Source organism: Passer domesticus, chromosome 5, assembly GCF_036417665.1.
Source record: "Passer domesticus isolate bPasDom1 chromosome 5, bPasDom1.hap1, whole genome shotgun sequence".
Lineage (NCBI taxonomy): Eukaryota > Metazoa > Chordata > Aves > Passeriformes > Passeridae > Passer > Passer domesticus.
Genome location: NC_087478.1, coordinates 45,356,265 through 45,372,649, shown reverse-complemented (window position 1 = coordinate 45,372,649; position 16,385 = coordinate 45,356,265). Strand labels below are relative to the sequence as shown.

The 16,385-nt window shown below is 42.6% G+C and overlaps 1 protein-coding gene across 2 annotated transcripts in view; it reads right to left on the bottom strand.

Annotated features, from left to right (window-relative positions):
• UTP20 (UTP20 small subunit processome component) overlaps nt 1-16,385 on the bottom strand; it is a 69,771-nt gene that overhangs the window by 42,013 nt on the left and 11,373 nt on the right. For both annotated transcript variants that reach the window (XM_064419869.1, XM_064419871.1), the window contains exons 13-23: nt 15,144-15,299; nt 14,529-14,617; nt 8,880-8,985; nt 7,535-7,685; nt 7,079-7,141; nt 6,606-6,764; nt 5,595-5,671; nt 4,646-4,725; nt 3,738-3,981; nt 2,977-3,186; nt 1,176-1,266 (exon numbers count right to left, since the gene is read on the bottom strand). In XM_064419869.1, coding sequence (XP_064275939.1) covers nt 1,176-1,266; nt 2,977-3,186; nt 3,738-3,981; nt 4,646-4,725; nt 5,595-5,671; nt 6,606-6,764; nt 7,079-7,141; nt 7,535-7,685; nt 8,880-8,985; nt 14,529-14,617; nt 15,144-15,299 — 1,426 coding nt within the window. The remainder of the gene's footprint in view (nt 1-1,175; nt 1,267-2,976; nt 3,187-3,737; nt 3,982-4,645; nt 4,726-5,594; nt 5,672-6,605; nt 6,765-7,078; nt 7,142-7,534; nt 7,686-8,879; nt 8,986-14,528; nt 14,618-15,143; nt 15,300-16,385) is intronic.

Below are 16,385 nucleotides of genomic sequence, written 5' to 3'. Positions count from 1 at the left end.
ATTTCCATGTTTAACAAAAATAGTGACATCTGCTGTACAGAATAACCTAAGAATCTCTAAAGAAATTAACCTGAAAAAAACCAAAAAAGGTAATGAAGCTTAGTAAATATGATCACCTAAGGGCTGAGGAAATGTATGATCAATACAAAAAATACAGGAAATTCTATGTTAATGAGCCAAAAATTATAAGTTGATGCAAGCTTAAGCTTGATCAAAGAAAAATAGGGGGGAACTGTTATGAATAGAAAGTTGTATTTTTTTTAAAGTTTCAGAGTTAAAAAAACCAAGCCAGACCAAATCAGACTCCTTTAGGTTCCCTGTGGAAGAAAAGCCCTTAATCACTCGTTAATGGCAGGTGATTAACCGATTGTTTCCCTGATGCTGGCTGCATACCAAGAAGATACCAAGAGAAACCCTCCAGGGTAAAGAGACAACCCTCCAGTGACACCAGAGACAACATGCAAATGAGAAACGCAGTGCACCCTGGATTGTTACAGTTTTACAGTTTTTATAAGAAAAACCCCTAAAATCACGAGCCAATAAGTAACTTAAAGTGACGTCTAAGGATGGGAGCATTGTCCCGTACCTGCTTGAATCTTTTTATTTCTCACCCTAACCTGAAAAGAAACTGATTAAAGAGACCCCCCGGGTTTCTAAACCAACAAACCAAGGACTCAACGACTCTCCCGTGAGGACAGAGTCCCCAGTTCTGCCTGCAGACCAGTGGACAAAACTGCATCGTCCTCCTCCTTCGTGCCACGCCTGGGAGCAGCGGCGGCGAGGGCGCAACCCGTCGATTTCTTCCCACCTGAGCTGATTCTTCTTAATAAAGGCATTAAAAAGGAGAAAGATCTCCTGCCCATTTATTTCACTCTGCAGCCACTCTTCGCCTCTGCAGCCACTCTTTCACCTTGCCAAAGACTACTACTTGTCTGCTGTCAGATCTGTTTGCCAGTGCCACTCCTGGCAAACTAATCCAGGTATCTTAAGCAGGTTGACCAAGTGGCTCATTTCAAATGAAGCCTGTTAGAAAGTCCTCTCAAGGACAGCTCTTTTTTCAGCCATCACAGCTGAGTTCAGAAAATGACAGCTTTCCTCAGTATTAGACACTGCACTCAAGTAAGAAAGACGTAATTTATTAGCAGGCATTTCTAAAAGTAAGCAGATAGCCTCACCTGGGTATACAAGGCATTCAACTTCTGCTCCAAATACAACGCACGGGGATTTGAGAATTTTGAGAAAACTTGTAAGTGGGCTATTAATTGCCTGCAAAACAAAACAATGATTTTTTAAAATATCAATTTTGTTTGAGACAATCAAACAGGGAGCTCAAGTTAAAATTCATTAACAAGAAAGAAAACAAAACACAACACAAGAGGATCCCAAATCTTCAGCACTATTGCAGACATCTCAAGAAGCATCCTGCTCACTAAGCAACTCCTACCAGCTGTCACTTCACGGCACAGAGAATGCCTTTACTTCAGCAGCACTGAAGTAAAGCTCAGTTTTTTCATGAGAAAGGGGTACAGTCAGGATGCAGCTTACTTCTCTCTGCCAACCCAGCCCAGAACACCAAAATTCTGTATTTATCTCTTTGTTTATTCACTTGTCCATAACTGGTGCCCATGTTGCTCCTGCCAATGTGATGGGCTGCATTCAGCCACAGACTGTACGGGACTTAAAACTGGGCTGCAAGGACAGATGGGAGTCAGTTCCTCTAGCGCTGGCAGGGTCATCTCACATCTGCCTCGCCTCCTCCTCATGGAAAGGGACACAGAAGACCAGGATAAGTGAGATTTCCTCTGCCATGTGTGCTGTGGGACTGGTAGAAGCTGTCCTCATTCAGCAGCCAATTCACACTGAACCATCCAGACACTTGAGCTGGGCCACCCTCCTCCAGGGCTAAGCACAGACAAGGGATAAGTAGGATGCCTTCCAGGAACCCCACAGGGAGCCTGGGGCAGGTGCTCCCTGCTTCAGCCAGGCTCCCAGGACACAGGGTGCAGCCCCACAAGGGAGTCCTCCCTGGCACAGGCCTGACCCGGGAAGGGAGGTCACTCCATAACTCATTAACACACCCCCGGTAAATCTTTCACGCCTTTGTTACAGCTACTGGGAGCTAACGTTTCCACTTCACTGCACAGATGTACTGAGATGGAGACTGGAAAACAACAAAATATCTTGGACTGCCACTGGATTTTAATTGCTGATAACTTGCAGATACAAGTCAGAATCTGGGAAAAAATTTAACACCCACAGGACACCTGGGATGAAATGACACTTTAGGTCATCTATCAAATACTGGTCTTGTTCCAACATATAAGGTGACATTCTGAAGTTCTCTGTCATTACAAGGGCCATCCTTTGCAAAAGAAGTGTCAGAATATAAATCTTTGTGCTGTATTTGTAAGGGATATTTGACAGAGGTCATCACTGGGGAGAATTCATACAAAGAGCAACTTTCTCCTTGCATTCAGCACTGCAACAATGACACTCAGCAACATGCAACTTCAATCTACCAAGTAAAAACCTTGGTCCCTAAGAAGACAAGATTTATAACAGGCAGGAAATGGCAGAACCCCAATATTAGAATACCTAAACAAATAATCTCATTTTTTGAAGTGTTTGGCAATGCCCACAGTTTTCAAAGACTAACAGATATGCACAGAGAACCCAGGGAATTCAGGTACAAGAGTCTCTGAAAACTTCAGAATACTACACATTTTTTGCTTAAAGTAAAACACACCACAGACAGGTCAGCAGGTAATGAGATAATGATAAAACCTGGGCAACATACTTGGATTTTTAGTACTGTACAGGCAGAATTTCTGACTTGTAATCTACTGAGAAATTATGAAGCACAAGCAAAAGAAGAAAAAATAATATATACAAAACCACAGCTTGTATCTCAATGTGAGCTGCTGAATCTGCCTTTCCATGAGAGCACTAGCAAAAGGGAAAACTAAAAATACTTACTTAGCAGCAGCTCTTCGTGTTTTCTTTTTTGGTACTCCTATACTAATTGGCTCCCCTTCTTCCTTTTCTTCTTCCTCCTCCTCCTCCTCCTCCATAGCAACATCATTCATCTCTTCAGCAGGTACTTGTTTTGCTGCTATGGTACCACTAATTTTCCTTCTGAGATCCTGAGATGGAGCCACTAAGGAATCTGCTGGGTAGTACTCATTTCTGTATTTAAAAAAAAGAAGGAAGGAATTAAGAAGCATAACATTTTTCAAGGTTTCAGGGCAACAACATCAACTAAAAACCTCACTATTCTTATTATGTCCATCATATTGTCTGATATGTGCACACATATACAAGCAAACCACTGCTTTCTCTCCAGGGGCAGGAATTTGAATCAGCCTCTAACAAAATCAGTATTTTCCCCATCCTGGGGGAAAACACTTTGGTATTCTGTGATTCCAAACTAAAGTGTGTTTTCATTAAAGAGGAACTTTATTTCCACTGAAATAACTCTGTAACTGAGTAACGAGACTGACCATGTCAAGTCAATGAATGAGAGACTGAGCAGAGAAGACCTACTGTAAGTTTCATTTCAGCCTGCTTCATTTCTAACAGAATCCACAATCCAATTAAAAGGTTATCTCTACTGGAAACAGACATGTCATCAGCCATGCATTCAAGAAATAAAGTCTGCAATGGGATAGCCAATCTTAAAGCTCAGCAACACATTGAAAGCCATGTGTCCACTCAATTGAAAAATAAATCTTACTTACCGAATGAATCTCAAAAGAAGTGGGGAAAGTTCCCTCGATCGAGGCTCCACTCTGTCTGGAAATTTATCCAGTGCTTTCCAAAGCAGGAATCGGTAATTTGTGTGGTCCAGCCGCTCACTGCAATCTGTTCTACTCCTCAGCTGCTCCAGAAAGACAGCCCCCACCTCTCCTTCTGGCATCTTCTCACTTTCTGTTTCAGCAATGCTCTCTTCCTGTTCATCTAATTCATCCTGTAGCTCCATTTCTACACAAGAGATAAGAAAACCTTTTCAGGTTACTTCATAATCACCAGTAGCAAGGAATCCATCCCCTATTACAAAAGTAACCCATTTGGTGACATGCACCTGTTTAGACAGAACTGTATTTAACACTGACCTGAAAGACAAACATTGCTTAGAAATTGTTCTAGGATGCCTTGCAGCCCTGGCACTTGTCAACTGGGCTCATTCCCTTGAATAACAGGGAAGTTCACAAATGGCTGCATACTTCTGACTCTGTATTGAAATATTATATTGCATATGCCCAGAGGTAAACCTCAAGAGCACACACAAGGACTGTGTGCAGAAATTCCAGAGCAGGAAGATGGTCTGCACCGTTACACAGGTTTTGTCACTGTTCCTGACCAGTCCGAGCAGTGCCAGCCTTAAGCAAAGATGAAACTGCTGCCTGGTTTCCCACAACCTGCAACTCCCTCCTGTAATGCAGGTGGCCTTTTCCAGCTACTGCTTGGTGTTTAGGACAGGAGACACAGCTTCCTCACAAGCCTCTCCACTCCTGCCCTGGACATGACAGAAGTACTGGTTCTGAATTCCCCCATCACACATAAATTTGGGGAACTTGAAAAACAGCCACATAATTCACCATTAGCTGGGTTACTATAATAACCATGCTTAGGATAGGTGACTTACCAGCATAGCTAGCAGCCCTCTCCAAATGCTCATACAGGACCTTCCAGAACTGTTTATTCTCCATTTCCTTTGCATGAGAACTAACAAAGGAGAATACAGCATGAAATTAGAAGGAAGATAAGAAAAAGCAAGCGTCACTCAGCTAGTTATCAACTACCACAATCAGAGGCTTTGATCACTGCTTTAATGTGGCTGTCCAGAGACAGGACATCTGCACAATGCAGCTGTAGCACTTCCGTGCCTTTTCTCATGGATCCCAAATGTCAACTGTTATTAAAATAATCTGGTTGTATCCCATGACTTCAAATGAACTAAAATTGAGTAAAAATGTTCTCAAGCTTCCTACTGACTTCTGTGCAGCAAATAATATAGAATCAAAGGAAGAATTACCATGGACATATCTTTTGAAGAGCTGGTTTAATTTTTTCTTTAATTAATTCACTGATTTGAAGAGGAAAATCCCATCCTTTTTAATCATACAACAAAGGGAGGAATAAAGAAGATGAAGTCATGCTGAAAGAAGTCACTTACTTTTTCACCATGGTAAGACTTCCCTACTCTTTCATATGATTTAGAGGTTTTCCAGTAAGGACAGAAAAGTTAGCAGATGAGGAAACAGAAAGACTTCATGTTCCTTTAAGCATTTGTGAAACATAAATCAATCCCTGCTACCTCTGACTAAAAACTCTTGTTGAAACTCGGAGTTATTTGACTGTATTTGTTGCATGTTTCCTTTGAAGTAAAAAAAAAGTTCAGGAAGTAAGTTGAAGAGTCTACACAGGCTGAGATTTGAGAGCTCAAATTAATTTCAGAAGATCTCACATGAAGGTTCTCATGCACAAATCTCTCCAAATTGGACATTTTTTACCTCAGCTTCAGTTCACAGAAGAATGAAAGGAATGTCCTGTGACAAAACTACAGACTGCAGCATCCAACTGCATATACTCACGTTATAAGTTCAATTACAGGATCCCAGAGAGGGCTGAAGTTAATATAAAGCATTCCTAGTAAATACCGAAGAGGCACCTAGAATGACATACAACATCATCTTGTTGAGATGCAAAAAACAGTAGTTAAAGACCAACAAAGCTGCTCTAACCTTTCTTTCTCTCAAAGAGGAAACGTTGATCTAAGAAGTTCTCAGGAGTGCTACAAGAGATGAAGGAAGTCACACACATTATGATTCCTTCATGTGGAATATCTAGAACCCATTTACTTCCTCAAAGCTTCATGTGGAAATCTAGAACCCTTCTACTGTAAGCTACACTGACATCTCATAACTATGCCAAAATAACACGAACATGAAAAAAACAGTTCAGCACAGATGATCTGGACTGTCTCCCTCGCCAGCTTCAGTGCTGCCACAGCAAAATCAGGGACCTCAGACAGATGAAAGTTTGCCCAAAGGGGTATTCACTGCACTAGCCCTAAGAGCATGCTCTCTAGGCTGACTCCTGGCTGTGTTACAAGGAGAAGGAGTGACCTACAATCCTTCCTCATGGATGTGAGGCCCCCTTTAGCTCAGCAGCAGAGGACATTCAACAGGCATAAAAGATTTTCCTGCTGAAGCAAGATCCAGAAGTGAGGTCACCAAAGGCAAGTGGGAGTCCTGCCAATGTTCAACCACACTGAGGACATGGCAAGGTCATGAGTTTAAATTTGCTCGCATCTCACTTCTCCCTGGAATCATTTGCCTTCCTTTCCATGACACCAAACCCAGATTAATCTGACTGTGGGTCATTTATGTAGATACCACTGTTGTACAACTAAACACAGTACTCCTGAGGACAATGGGATCTGTGATCCCTACTAACAAGTACATTTTCTGAAACCTAATCTGGGAGTTAATTGATGTTTTTGATGCACTCTCATTAAAAATTCTGCAATCCACGTGATGAAAAAAGAACATTCTCTTGGAGTAAAGGAATGTGACAACTGCTTTTTGACAATAAATCCTTACCTCCTGCAAAGATCCACTCAGTATTGCAGGCTGCACTATGTCACATCTTAGTTTCCTCAAATGGAGAAGTTTCTCTCTGTAATCATTCACTGTTGCTGGCACAAGTTCTGCTTGGAGCAATATGGCAAATACTGGCTGGAATTCCCCTGTGCCATCACCCTGAACAAACAAGTGACATGAATTCTGTTAGAGTACCTTTATCTCATTGAAAAGTACTTCAAAAAAACTATACAGACTCACAGCCATTCTGGACAAAAGAACAAAGTCAAAGGAGTTGCTCTGGTTTCTACCATTTAGGCAAACATCTGAAAACACCAGGAGGTGGGGGACAAAGAAATAAAACTGGAATGTGAAGGGACAAATGCAGAGGATCTTGACGAGATATATTTTGTTTCTGCAAAGTGAACAACATTTCACACAAAATATGAAACACAGATAGCTTTGAAATGTTAAATGAAAAGCTTTAGCCCTACCTCAATCTGTGCAGAAGGTGGATTATCAAAATGGTTTAGAATTCGTACTGTCAACAGCCGGACCTATTCCAAGCAGAAGCATATGTCAGGCAATATAAATTGACACATACACACCTACAGAAAGGTTAATGACTGACACAGCACACTGATTTCACTAGGTTCATCTTGGAGCTGAGAAACAGATGAATTCCTGTAGTCTAGGAGGCAATCAGAAGTGAATGAATGCATTATGCTCCTGCCCTGCTTTACCTCTAGGGAAGAGGCAGGGCTGACAGGGCTAACAGTTAACCTCTGTTAACTCACGCCCCATTGACACAGGTCTAAGCAGAAACTATGGAAGTAATAGCTTTACACAGTCTCATGCTTCTCCTTTCAGACTATCATTTAACTAAGTTTACTTAGGTTTTTATTGTTAAAATACAAATTGCTTTGCATGTGCTCAAAACAGCAGCTTACCTTGGAAACACCAGTGGAAATATTCGGATGCAACTTCTCAAACAAGTCCATTAGGTTCCTTTGGGAAAGGGGTTCCTGGCAGCCACATAATGCCAGCCTCGTGTAATAGAGATCAGCCAACAGCAACGCAGAGGGGTCTGAAGGGAAAGTGCTAAAACAATGGATGATTTCTGTGGAATCATGGAAATGGAAAGCACTGCAACAACACTGGTATTTAAAAACAAGGCAGTAGTGATAACTACAACATTAAGGTAAAATTCCACTATTTCAGACTCTGCTTGCACCAGCAGGCCAGTGAAGTCAGACCTCACCAGCAAATGACTTTCAGCTGTAAAATCAATGACAGCCCAAGAGGCATGAGATCCCTCCTTTGTGTCAATCAGGCTTGTCAAGCTGAGACTTGCATGCTGGACACACAGCTGCAGAAAATAAACCTGCATAGTTCACATGAGGGCCTCTATTACTGCCCAGGTGCTCAGTCAGTGATCAACAGAAGACAAATAATCTAGGCTTAGTTGAGACCCCAGGAATCCTGTCTGCTCACAGAGAAACTTCCTTCTGCTACCTTACATCCCTTGCTCCAAGCAAGCTTCACATCCCCTGCCCAGAGCTGACAAGAAAGCATTAGGCTAAAGCTCACTGTCAATAACTCCTGTCTGATCTGGGCAAGTTGTTTTATCTCCATCATGCCTCAGACATGAACATCATAACTTCCTAAGTGAAAAGGATGTTTTGAAGCTCAAGCCACCAAAGACTTGGAGGTGCTAGAGAGAGATTAATGCTCTTCCTAAATCCCACCAGCCAGACAGTTTTCTGTGCTAATTATAAGTTAAATAGAGTCAAAATAAATAAAATGGAGTATACAAAATCTCCTCCCATTGTGGAGCAAGCACAAATATGGATATGTAAGGACATGGTGGAATCCCAACACCATGAGCAAACTCAGGCTTTTGACAGAGCTCAGGAAGTGCTGTTCCTTTCTCTTTTATCATTATAATGTAATATAGAATTACTAAGCGTAGCATTCCAAAACAAAACTAGAACCAGTGTAGCACTCCAATGTAAAACTAGAACCAACTTATTTGACACACTACTCTTCAGCTAAGAAAGCACGAGTTTGCAAAGAAAATGTCATTGAAGAGGAACTACTTCTACCTGGTTTTCAAAAAAAGTGCCTACAACTTTGCTCTATTACATAACCACAATACTGAAGCAATGCACCAGCCCTACAGAATGGGCAGCACACAGAGAAGCATTTAACCAGCTCTTATATAAAGGGAAAGTCAAATTTTTGCCCTACCAAGGAAAACCATGAAGCACCACAGAACAGGCAGAGTTTACTTACGTCACCAAGCTCTTGACACGCTCCACAGGTAACAAATTGAGTACTTCAGCAGATTCCACCAAACTAAGTAGAGTACTTACAGCTTGGCAGGCCACAAACAGGTTTCCTGGAGCAGAGAAAGAACAAGAACATCTTGTAAATTTACTCAGCTCTCAGTGACTTGTGCTTGTATGGTGCATGCCCATCCTGAAAAGGCTGGAGTCAGAGAAATAAGGTAGCATATGGATCCCAGAACTGCCATGTGTATTTTCTAACCATAACACATAATCATAACACATAAAAGAAGTGCATCCCTGGCTATCAAAGTAAGTTACTCCTCCAGCACTGAAAGCTGTGACAGCTCCCAGTTTGCATGTTTCCATCACACCCACATGTGCAGAAAGCAGGGATCTGGAGCTAAGCACTGTGGCAGGAGTCACAGACAGCACTCTGCTAAAAAGGAAGAAATGCTGCCAAATTGATATGAATGTAGCAAAAGCAAAGCAAAAATACATACTGATGCTACCACCACACAGGTGCCTATAAACTCTGGAACTTTGGCAATGCACTACTGTGTAAGATCTTTAAATCTGTCCCATGTACCTAAATACTGAGCATTTAGTGAATGGCAGGTGGGTTTGCTGAATTTTGTCTCCTTTCTAAACCTCTCAGACTCCTTTAGGGATGGAGGGTTTCCCAGAAGCACAAGATAGCCAGTGCTCTGGCAGGCAAGAAAGGGCAATTCCTTTTCTATCACACTTCTAAGTTAGCAAACAGGTTGCTAAAGTAATTCCCCTCCTTTGTTTCTTTCCAGACTGAAAAAATACTGTTCCTAAACAGTATTATATCCTAAAAGCAAATTAAAGAAAGTTTTTAAAAGATTTAACTGTCTTACATGCTGCCAATGGAAAAGGGAAGTGAGCATTCATATCCTATTTATTCCTCTGCAAACATTCCTGTATTCTAAGTTGCTTAATTCCCCAGGTATGTGACTTCCCAGGTCTTGCTAACCATTAACCTCCATAAGGAGCTTCTCAAAGAGAAAAGAAACATCAAGTAATGACAGGAGGAAACTTTCTGCATCTACCTGCATAGTGTAAGGACAGTTTCCAAGCTGCAATCTGCATGCCCTTTGGTAGCAGTATGCCCATGCTGGACAAAACCAGCAGCTTCCACCTCACTGCAAACACACCTGTGTGATAATAAGGGAAGCACTTCCACACTGGCCCTGAAGAGCTGCCAGTGCTACCTTGCTCTGCTGTGACCCAGTTTTCAAGCCTGTTTCCTTGCGCTCCCCAGCAACCAGAACACCAAAACCACCCAGTTCTGGACCTTGCACTTTGCCTCATTGCTCAGAGGCCAGGAAGGTCAAATGGAGCACAGGGCTGGGAGCCTTGCACAGGCAGTGAGAGAATACTGGAGTCGTAGCAGAAGGTGAAGGAATTGCAGGAATCGTGGAGGTGGAAAGAATGGCAAGGGATGAAAAAAAGCATCCAGAAACCCTAGTTTGGGAGAAGGGTGAAGAAAACCAAGCAAAGAAGTGTAATATGGGACAACAGGAGGCATGAATATAGGACTGAGGATGCATTTATTTTCTTTTCCCTTATTAAGAAAGGAAGAAATAGCAATGTGCCTCTGGCACACACACAGAGCCTGAGCAGTGCTGCTACTACTGCCAGCAAAGATGAAACCCAAGAAAATAAATTCTAGATACTCCTTTTTTAGGCTAAGTACACTACCAATAAAACAATCATGACAGCATGAAAAACCTGCAAATATGATGAAAGAAAGACCTCAATGCTTGACAAAGCTTCTTTAAAGAAGAAAAAGCAATAGAGCTGATTGGTGGATACATTTAGGTACATTAACAAAGATATTATAAATGGAAAACGACAGCCCTTACAAACAAAGGAACAATGAACACTCAACCTGGAGCATTCTACAACTTGTTTATAGTTTGTCATAAGGTCAAATACTTTCTAGCTCTCAAGAGTAACTGCCCTGCTTTATGCAGGCTCAGGTATTTGTTTTTTTTCCTGGCCAGAGAGGGAAGACAACCAGTGACCGTCTCTTCCCGAAGAAAATATGCAGCATTTGGAATTGGTAGTGTCACTTGGGTCAGAGATGGTGTGATGGTTTTGGCTTGGATAGAGGCAATTTTCTTCATAGCAGCTAGTATGTAGCTCTGTTTTGGATTTGTGTTGGAAACTGCTGATAATAGAAGGATGTTTCAGTTACTGATGAGTAGCACTCACACAACACCAAGGGCTTTCCTGCTCCTTACCCCACTCCAGCAGTGGGGAGGCTGGGGGTACACAATGAGGGGTGCTGTCATTGAACTCAGCCAGCCAGCAAACTCCCTGCAGCTGTTTGCCCACTCCCCCACCAGCAGCATCAGGGAGAGAAGCAGAAGGGTAAAAGCTAGAAAACTTGTGGGTTGAGATAAAGCAAAAAAGCCATGCACAGAAGCAAAACAGAACAAGGACCTGCTTCCCATGGGCAGGCAGTTGCTCATCCATCTCCAGGAGAGCAGGGCCCTATCACCCCATGTAGCGGTGACTTGGGAAGACAAATGCCATCACTTCAAACATCTCCTCCCTTCCTCCTCCTTCCCCACTATTTATACAGTGAGCATGAAGTGATAAGGTCTGGAATATCACTTTGGTCACTTGGGGTCACCTGTCCTGACTGTGCCTCCTCCCAGCCTCCCATGTACCCTTAGCCTCCTTGCCAGCGTGGCACCACCAAAAGCAGAAAAGGCCCTGGCAGCAGCAAAAGGCTCAGGAGCAACAAAAACAGCTCAGTATTATCAAGCCTGTATTCAGCACAAATCCAGAGCACAGCCCCATACCAGGCACTGTGATGAAAATTGACTCTACCAGTGGAACACAGCTGGGACAGCTGACCCCACTGATCACAGAGATATCCCCTATCACACAGCACCATGCTCAGCATTTAAAACAGGGGGTAGAAGAAGGCATGGCATTTGTGTTCCCATTTAACTGCTATGAGTGATGGAGCCCTGCTTTCCTGGGGATAGCTGAACATGTGCCTGCCCATGGGAAGTGGTGAATGAATTCCTTGTTTTGCTTCACTTTTTCACTTCACAAAAAAGCATGGCTTTTGCTTTACCTGTTAAACTATCTGTATCTCAAGCTTGAGTTTCCTCCCTTTTTACCCTTCTATGCTCTCCTCTCGTCCCTGCTGAGTAAGCAAGCAGCTGTGTGGGGCTCAGTTGCTGGCTGAGGTTAAGATAACAACAGACCCTTCTGGCACCCAACATGTGGCTTGCAAGGTTAGAAGAAACAGCAGTGTGCCTCTGGCACACACAGAGCCTGAGCAGTGCAAGACTGTGCTAGATCGAACCCTGATTGATAGCTGTTACTGCTGTTTAGCTACTAATTGGCAAGCTTCTCTGTCTGCCATAAGGCTTGCTTGTCTTACTGTGTATTAGCAGCCACTAAGGACTACTTTTTGCCTTCACAGCTGTAGTGCTGTACTGCTTAGCATCCTTCTCTGCTGTAGCTGGGAACATTTTGGTAACAGCCATGGCAATGCACCCAGGTGGCCAGGGCAGTGCTGCTCTTTTTATCCTGCTGCACCAGCCAGGCTGGAACTCCAGTGTGAACTTGAGTCAATTGAACTGTGACCTGAGGATGAGTCCACACAGGAGCAGGACATCCCAAAGCATCTGTGGTTAAGTCCATGACAAAGCAGATACATCTCAAAGCAGCTATGGCTTTAGTTGTGTCTATGCTGCAGCAGGTGTACCTCTGAAGGAATGATGACCCAAGGGTAAATCCATGCTGGAGAAAGTACACCTGAAGCATCTGTGCCTGTGGGGAAGTACATGCTGCAGCAGGTACACTGAATCCTCACCAGCTATGCATGAGGTCATGCTGGAGCACCTCAAGGTGTGTGGCCACAGACAAGTTCATGACAGAGCAGGTACACTCCTGAGGGAGAGCAGCCATGGGTAAGGCCACATTTGGAGCAGGTGTATCTCTGAAGGCACTGTGGCCCATGGATACAGCTGGCCTGGAACAGGTGCACCCCAAAACACCTGTGGGATGGGGAAGCCTACACCACAGCAGGTATACCCCAGGAGAAACTGGGACTCATAGGTAAGACTCCACTTGGAGCAGGTACTCCCCTAACAAGACTGTGGGTAAATTCAAACCCAAGCAGGGGCAAGGAGAAGAGTTCATTGCAATGTTAAGCCCTGTGGCCTGGCCCAAAGGGATTGGGGTGGAGATTTTAACAGATACAACTTTAAATTGTTGTAACCCATTTCAGTTGATTGTTGTAGGTTTAAGTCACACATTGGAGGAATTACTACGGCAGGAACCACCCAAACCAATGGAGGAAAAGCTTTACAAGAAGCAGGACAAGTGCAGCAATGAATTAACATGAGCTGACTCTGGTGACAAACAATTCCACACAAGACACCAACTCTCCTGTCCTGAATGAGATGGAGCCCAGACTCACAGACTAAATGAACTCAGCAGATATTCTGTGAACATTTCACAGGGGTGGTGCACAGACTAACAGAATGGTATTATATCAAAGGATGGGAAGAAGAGGTGGATCATGAGGTTGCATTGGATAGTGGCACCTGAGCATGACATAAATGGTACTGAATAACAGGCAGAGACTGTGCTGGTTTTGGCTGGGATAGAGCTGAGTTTCTGCACAGCAGCTGGTATGAGGCTCTGGCTTGGATTTGTGCTGAAAGTAGTGCTGATAACACAGGGATGTTTTTGTTATCAGTGTGCAGCACTCACAAAGCACCAAGGCCTTTTCTGCTTTTCCCACCAGCCCACCAGTGAGTGGACTGGGAGTGCAAAGGGAGCTGGGAGGGAACACATCCAGGACAGCTGACCCCAACTGACCAAAGGGGTATTTCAGACCACATGGTCATGCTCAGCAGATAAACTGTGGAATGTTCAGAGTGATGGTGTTTGTCTTTTACCATTACGTATGGCAGAGCCCTTCTTTCCTGTAAGTTTCCTGCCCACCCATGGGAAGTGGTAAATTAATTCCTTGTTTTGCTTTACCTATGAAGCTGCCTTCATTTCAGTCTACAAACATTTCCACTTTTACTATTCTGATTCTCTGCCCCATTCCACTGGGAAAGCATGAACAGGTGAGGAGCTGTGTGGGGCTTAGTTGCCAGCTGGGGTTAAACCACAACAGTCTTTTTTGGCACCCAACACAGAGCTCAAAGGATTTGAGACAATGATATTCAATTGGAGTTTATAGCTGTCATTAACTGACAGATGCTAATGTCCTAAACTTTGCACTATACATTTGAATTGGAGCTTATGAGTCAATAGTCTCTCCTTCACTTGACAGCTTCAGCCTGGACTGGGTTTAGATAGATTTCCTCTCTCTTTTTTTTCTCATTTTCTTCTTTTCCTTCCCAATTACCTCTGTCTTCCACTGTGCAGGACATCTGTCACCCCATCATTATTATGAACAGCAAATGTTCCTCCATTGTTTCCTGGAGGTTGTTTCCTCCCAAGCTTTGCTCTTCTAGTTTAAGTCAAGCTGGTAATTTTGGATACAATACTACCACAATTCATTTTCATGCTTTGTGCAATCAGAAAAACTGCTTTTATTTTTTTATATATGAACAAAAAGCAAATTCAGGAAGTAACTGTAACTGACCTTTGCAGAGGCTTCCTTTGTCAATGGCTGTGAAGAGAGAGTCTATAAAACTCGTCACATGAGGCAGAACGTGGTCTTTGTTCATCGGTCTGCTCAAAATAAATGGGAAGACTTATTTCTGTTACACTGACACCTGCACATAAAAGATTTCTATTCCATTGATCTCTATTTAATTACAGGTAGCTCATTCCAAGTTTGAAACCAGCAGCAAAACATTTCTGCTATTTCTGACTCACAATTTAAACTGTAGCATTCACTGCATCTTCTTTCTAACTAGTCCTTCAATAATTACTGAAAAAATACTGTTGAGAGAGGATAGTGCTTAAAACATACAAAATTAAATGTGTCAAGAACATCTCTATACACTAAATCACCAAATTTAGTGAGTAGGCAATCAAGAAGTTGATATTCTATTCCTGTCTTTACTGTTGACTCATGATATTTCCATGCAGCACTTGTTTTTGTCTTCTAATCCCAGTTTCCTGAGCCTAGCCCTAGCAATTATTGTCCTTTCCTTAGTAAAATGATTTCTTACAGAAAGAGCGCTAATAGGCAGTAAGAAAGTAGACAGTAGTACAGAAATACATGTGAACAGTACCTTAGAATATCCCTTACCTAATATGTGGCAGTACAACCAAGGCAACCCAAGACTGTGAAAGGTCAGTGATGTCTTCCTTCTCTGGTAAATGCATTAAAGACAGTACATGATCCAACACTGGTACTTCTGCCTTTTCTCCTTGTCTTTTACTCGTTTGTTGCCGTGTATTAGAGCTAAAAATAAACCCAAACATTTTAGTAGTCTGCATAGCAGACATTGTTCCTTTTGCTCCTATGACATTCAAAATTATGTTGTCTACTTCTAGCAAAAAGGACTTGTACTAACACAAGGTATTTTTTCCTTCTCCACGCCCTCTACTGCACAAAACATCATCTAGTTATGCTGAAGAGAACACAACATGGCTCACAAGAAATGTCAGCTCTTTATTTCAAGTTCAAATAATATTTCTAGAAGAAAAGACATTGGTTCTCAGTTGGACACCCTCACAACTGGGACACATGGACTCTAGGAACATCTGAGAGTCATCTCTACAACTGTTGTTAATAAACCATGATAACATTGACACAGATGGATGGCAGAAAACAACCAGTGAGGTAAAAGTTTTGGGACCCAAACGGAATCACAAGGTGAGCCCAAATCAACAAGCCTATTTGCAGGCAGAAAGGGTTGACACCATACTGGAACATAGGGAGTCCTCCACACTCCATGCACAGCAATCTTTCCATTCCACCCAGCGCTTGCAAGATCACAGTCAGAAGACTGCAGAGGCTCCACTCTTCAAGAAATACAGAAGCTCATAAGAAGCCAACAATAAGAATTATTAGAGGCTTAAGAAAATACATTTATGAGATAAACTGCAAGGAATTAGGATTGTTGGTCCAGAGAAAGAAGATCTCAGACACGTCTGATGATGAAAGCCTGCTATGTGTAAAAGCTTGATGCAAAGAGTAAAAAATATTCTGCTCTTTATGCTTCCAGCAGATAAGATAAGCAGCAAGGGATTTAAACTGCTGTAAAGAAGGTTTAAGTAATACACTGAGGACCAGGGGAAAAACCCCTAACAACCCAAGAAAAAAAACCAAAAGCCAAAAAGCCCAAATAAATAAAAAAACACCTGTATAAGTATAAAGATATCAAAGTACTGGCACAGACTGCCAGAGGCAGCTCAGAAATCTCCAGAATTTGAGTATTTAAAAACTAGGTAGGAGACAAGGTATGCAACTCTTGAGATGTCTCCTGACCGTAATTTACACCACTGACTTTGCAAGAGACCAAAAAAACAGTCCAAGCAGGACCAA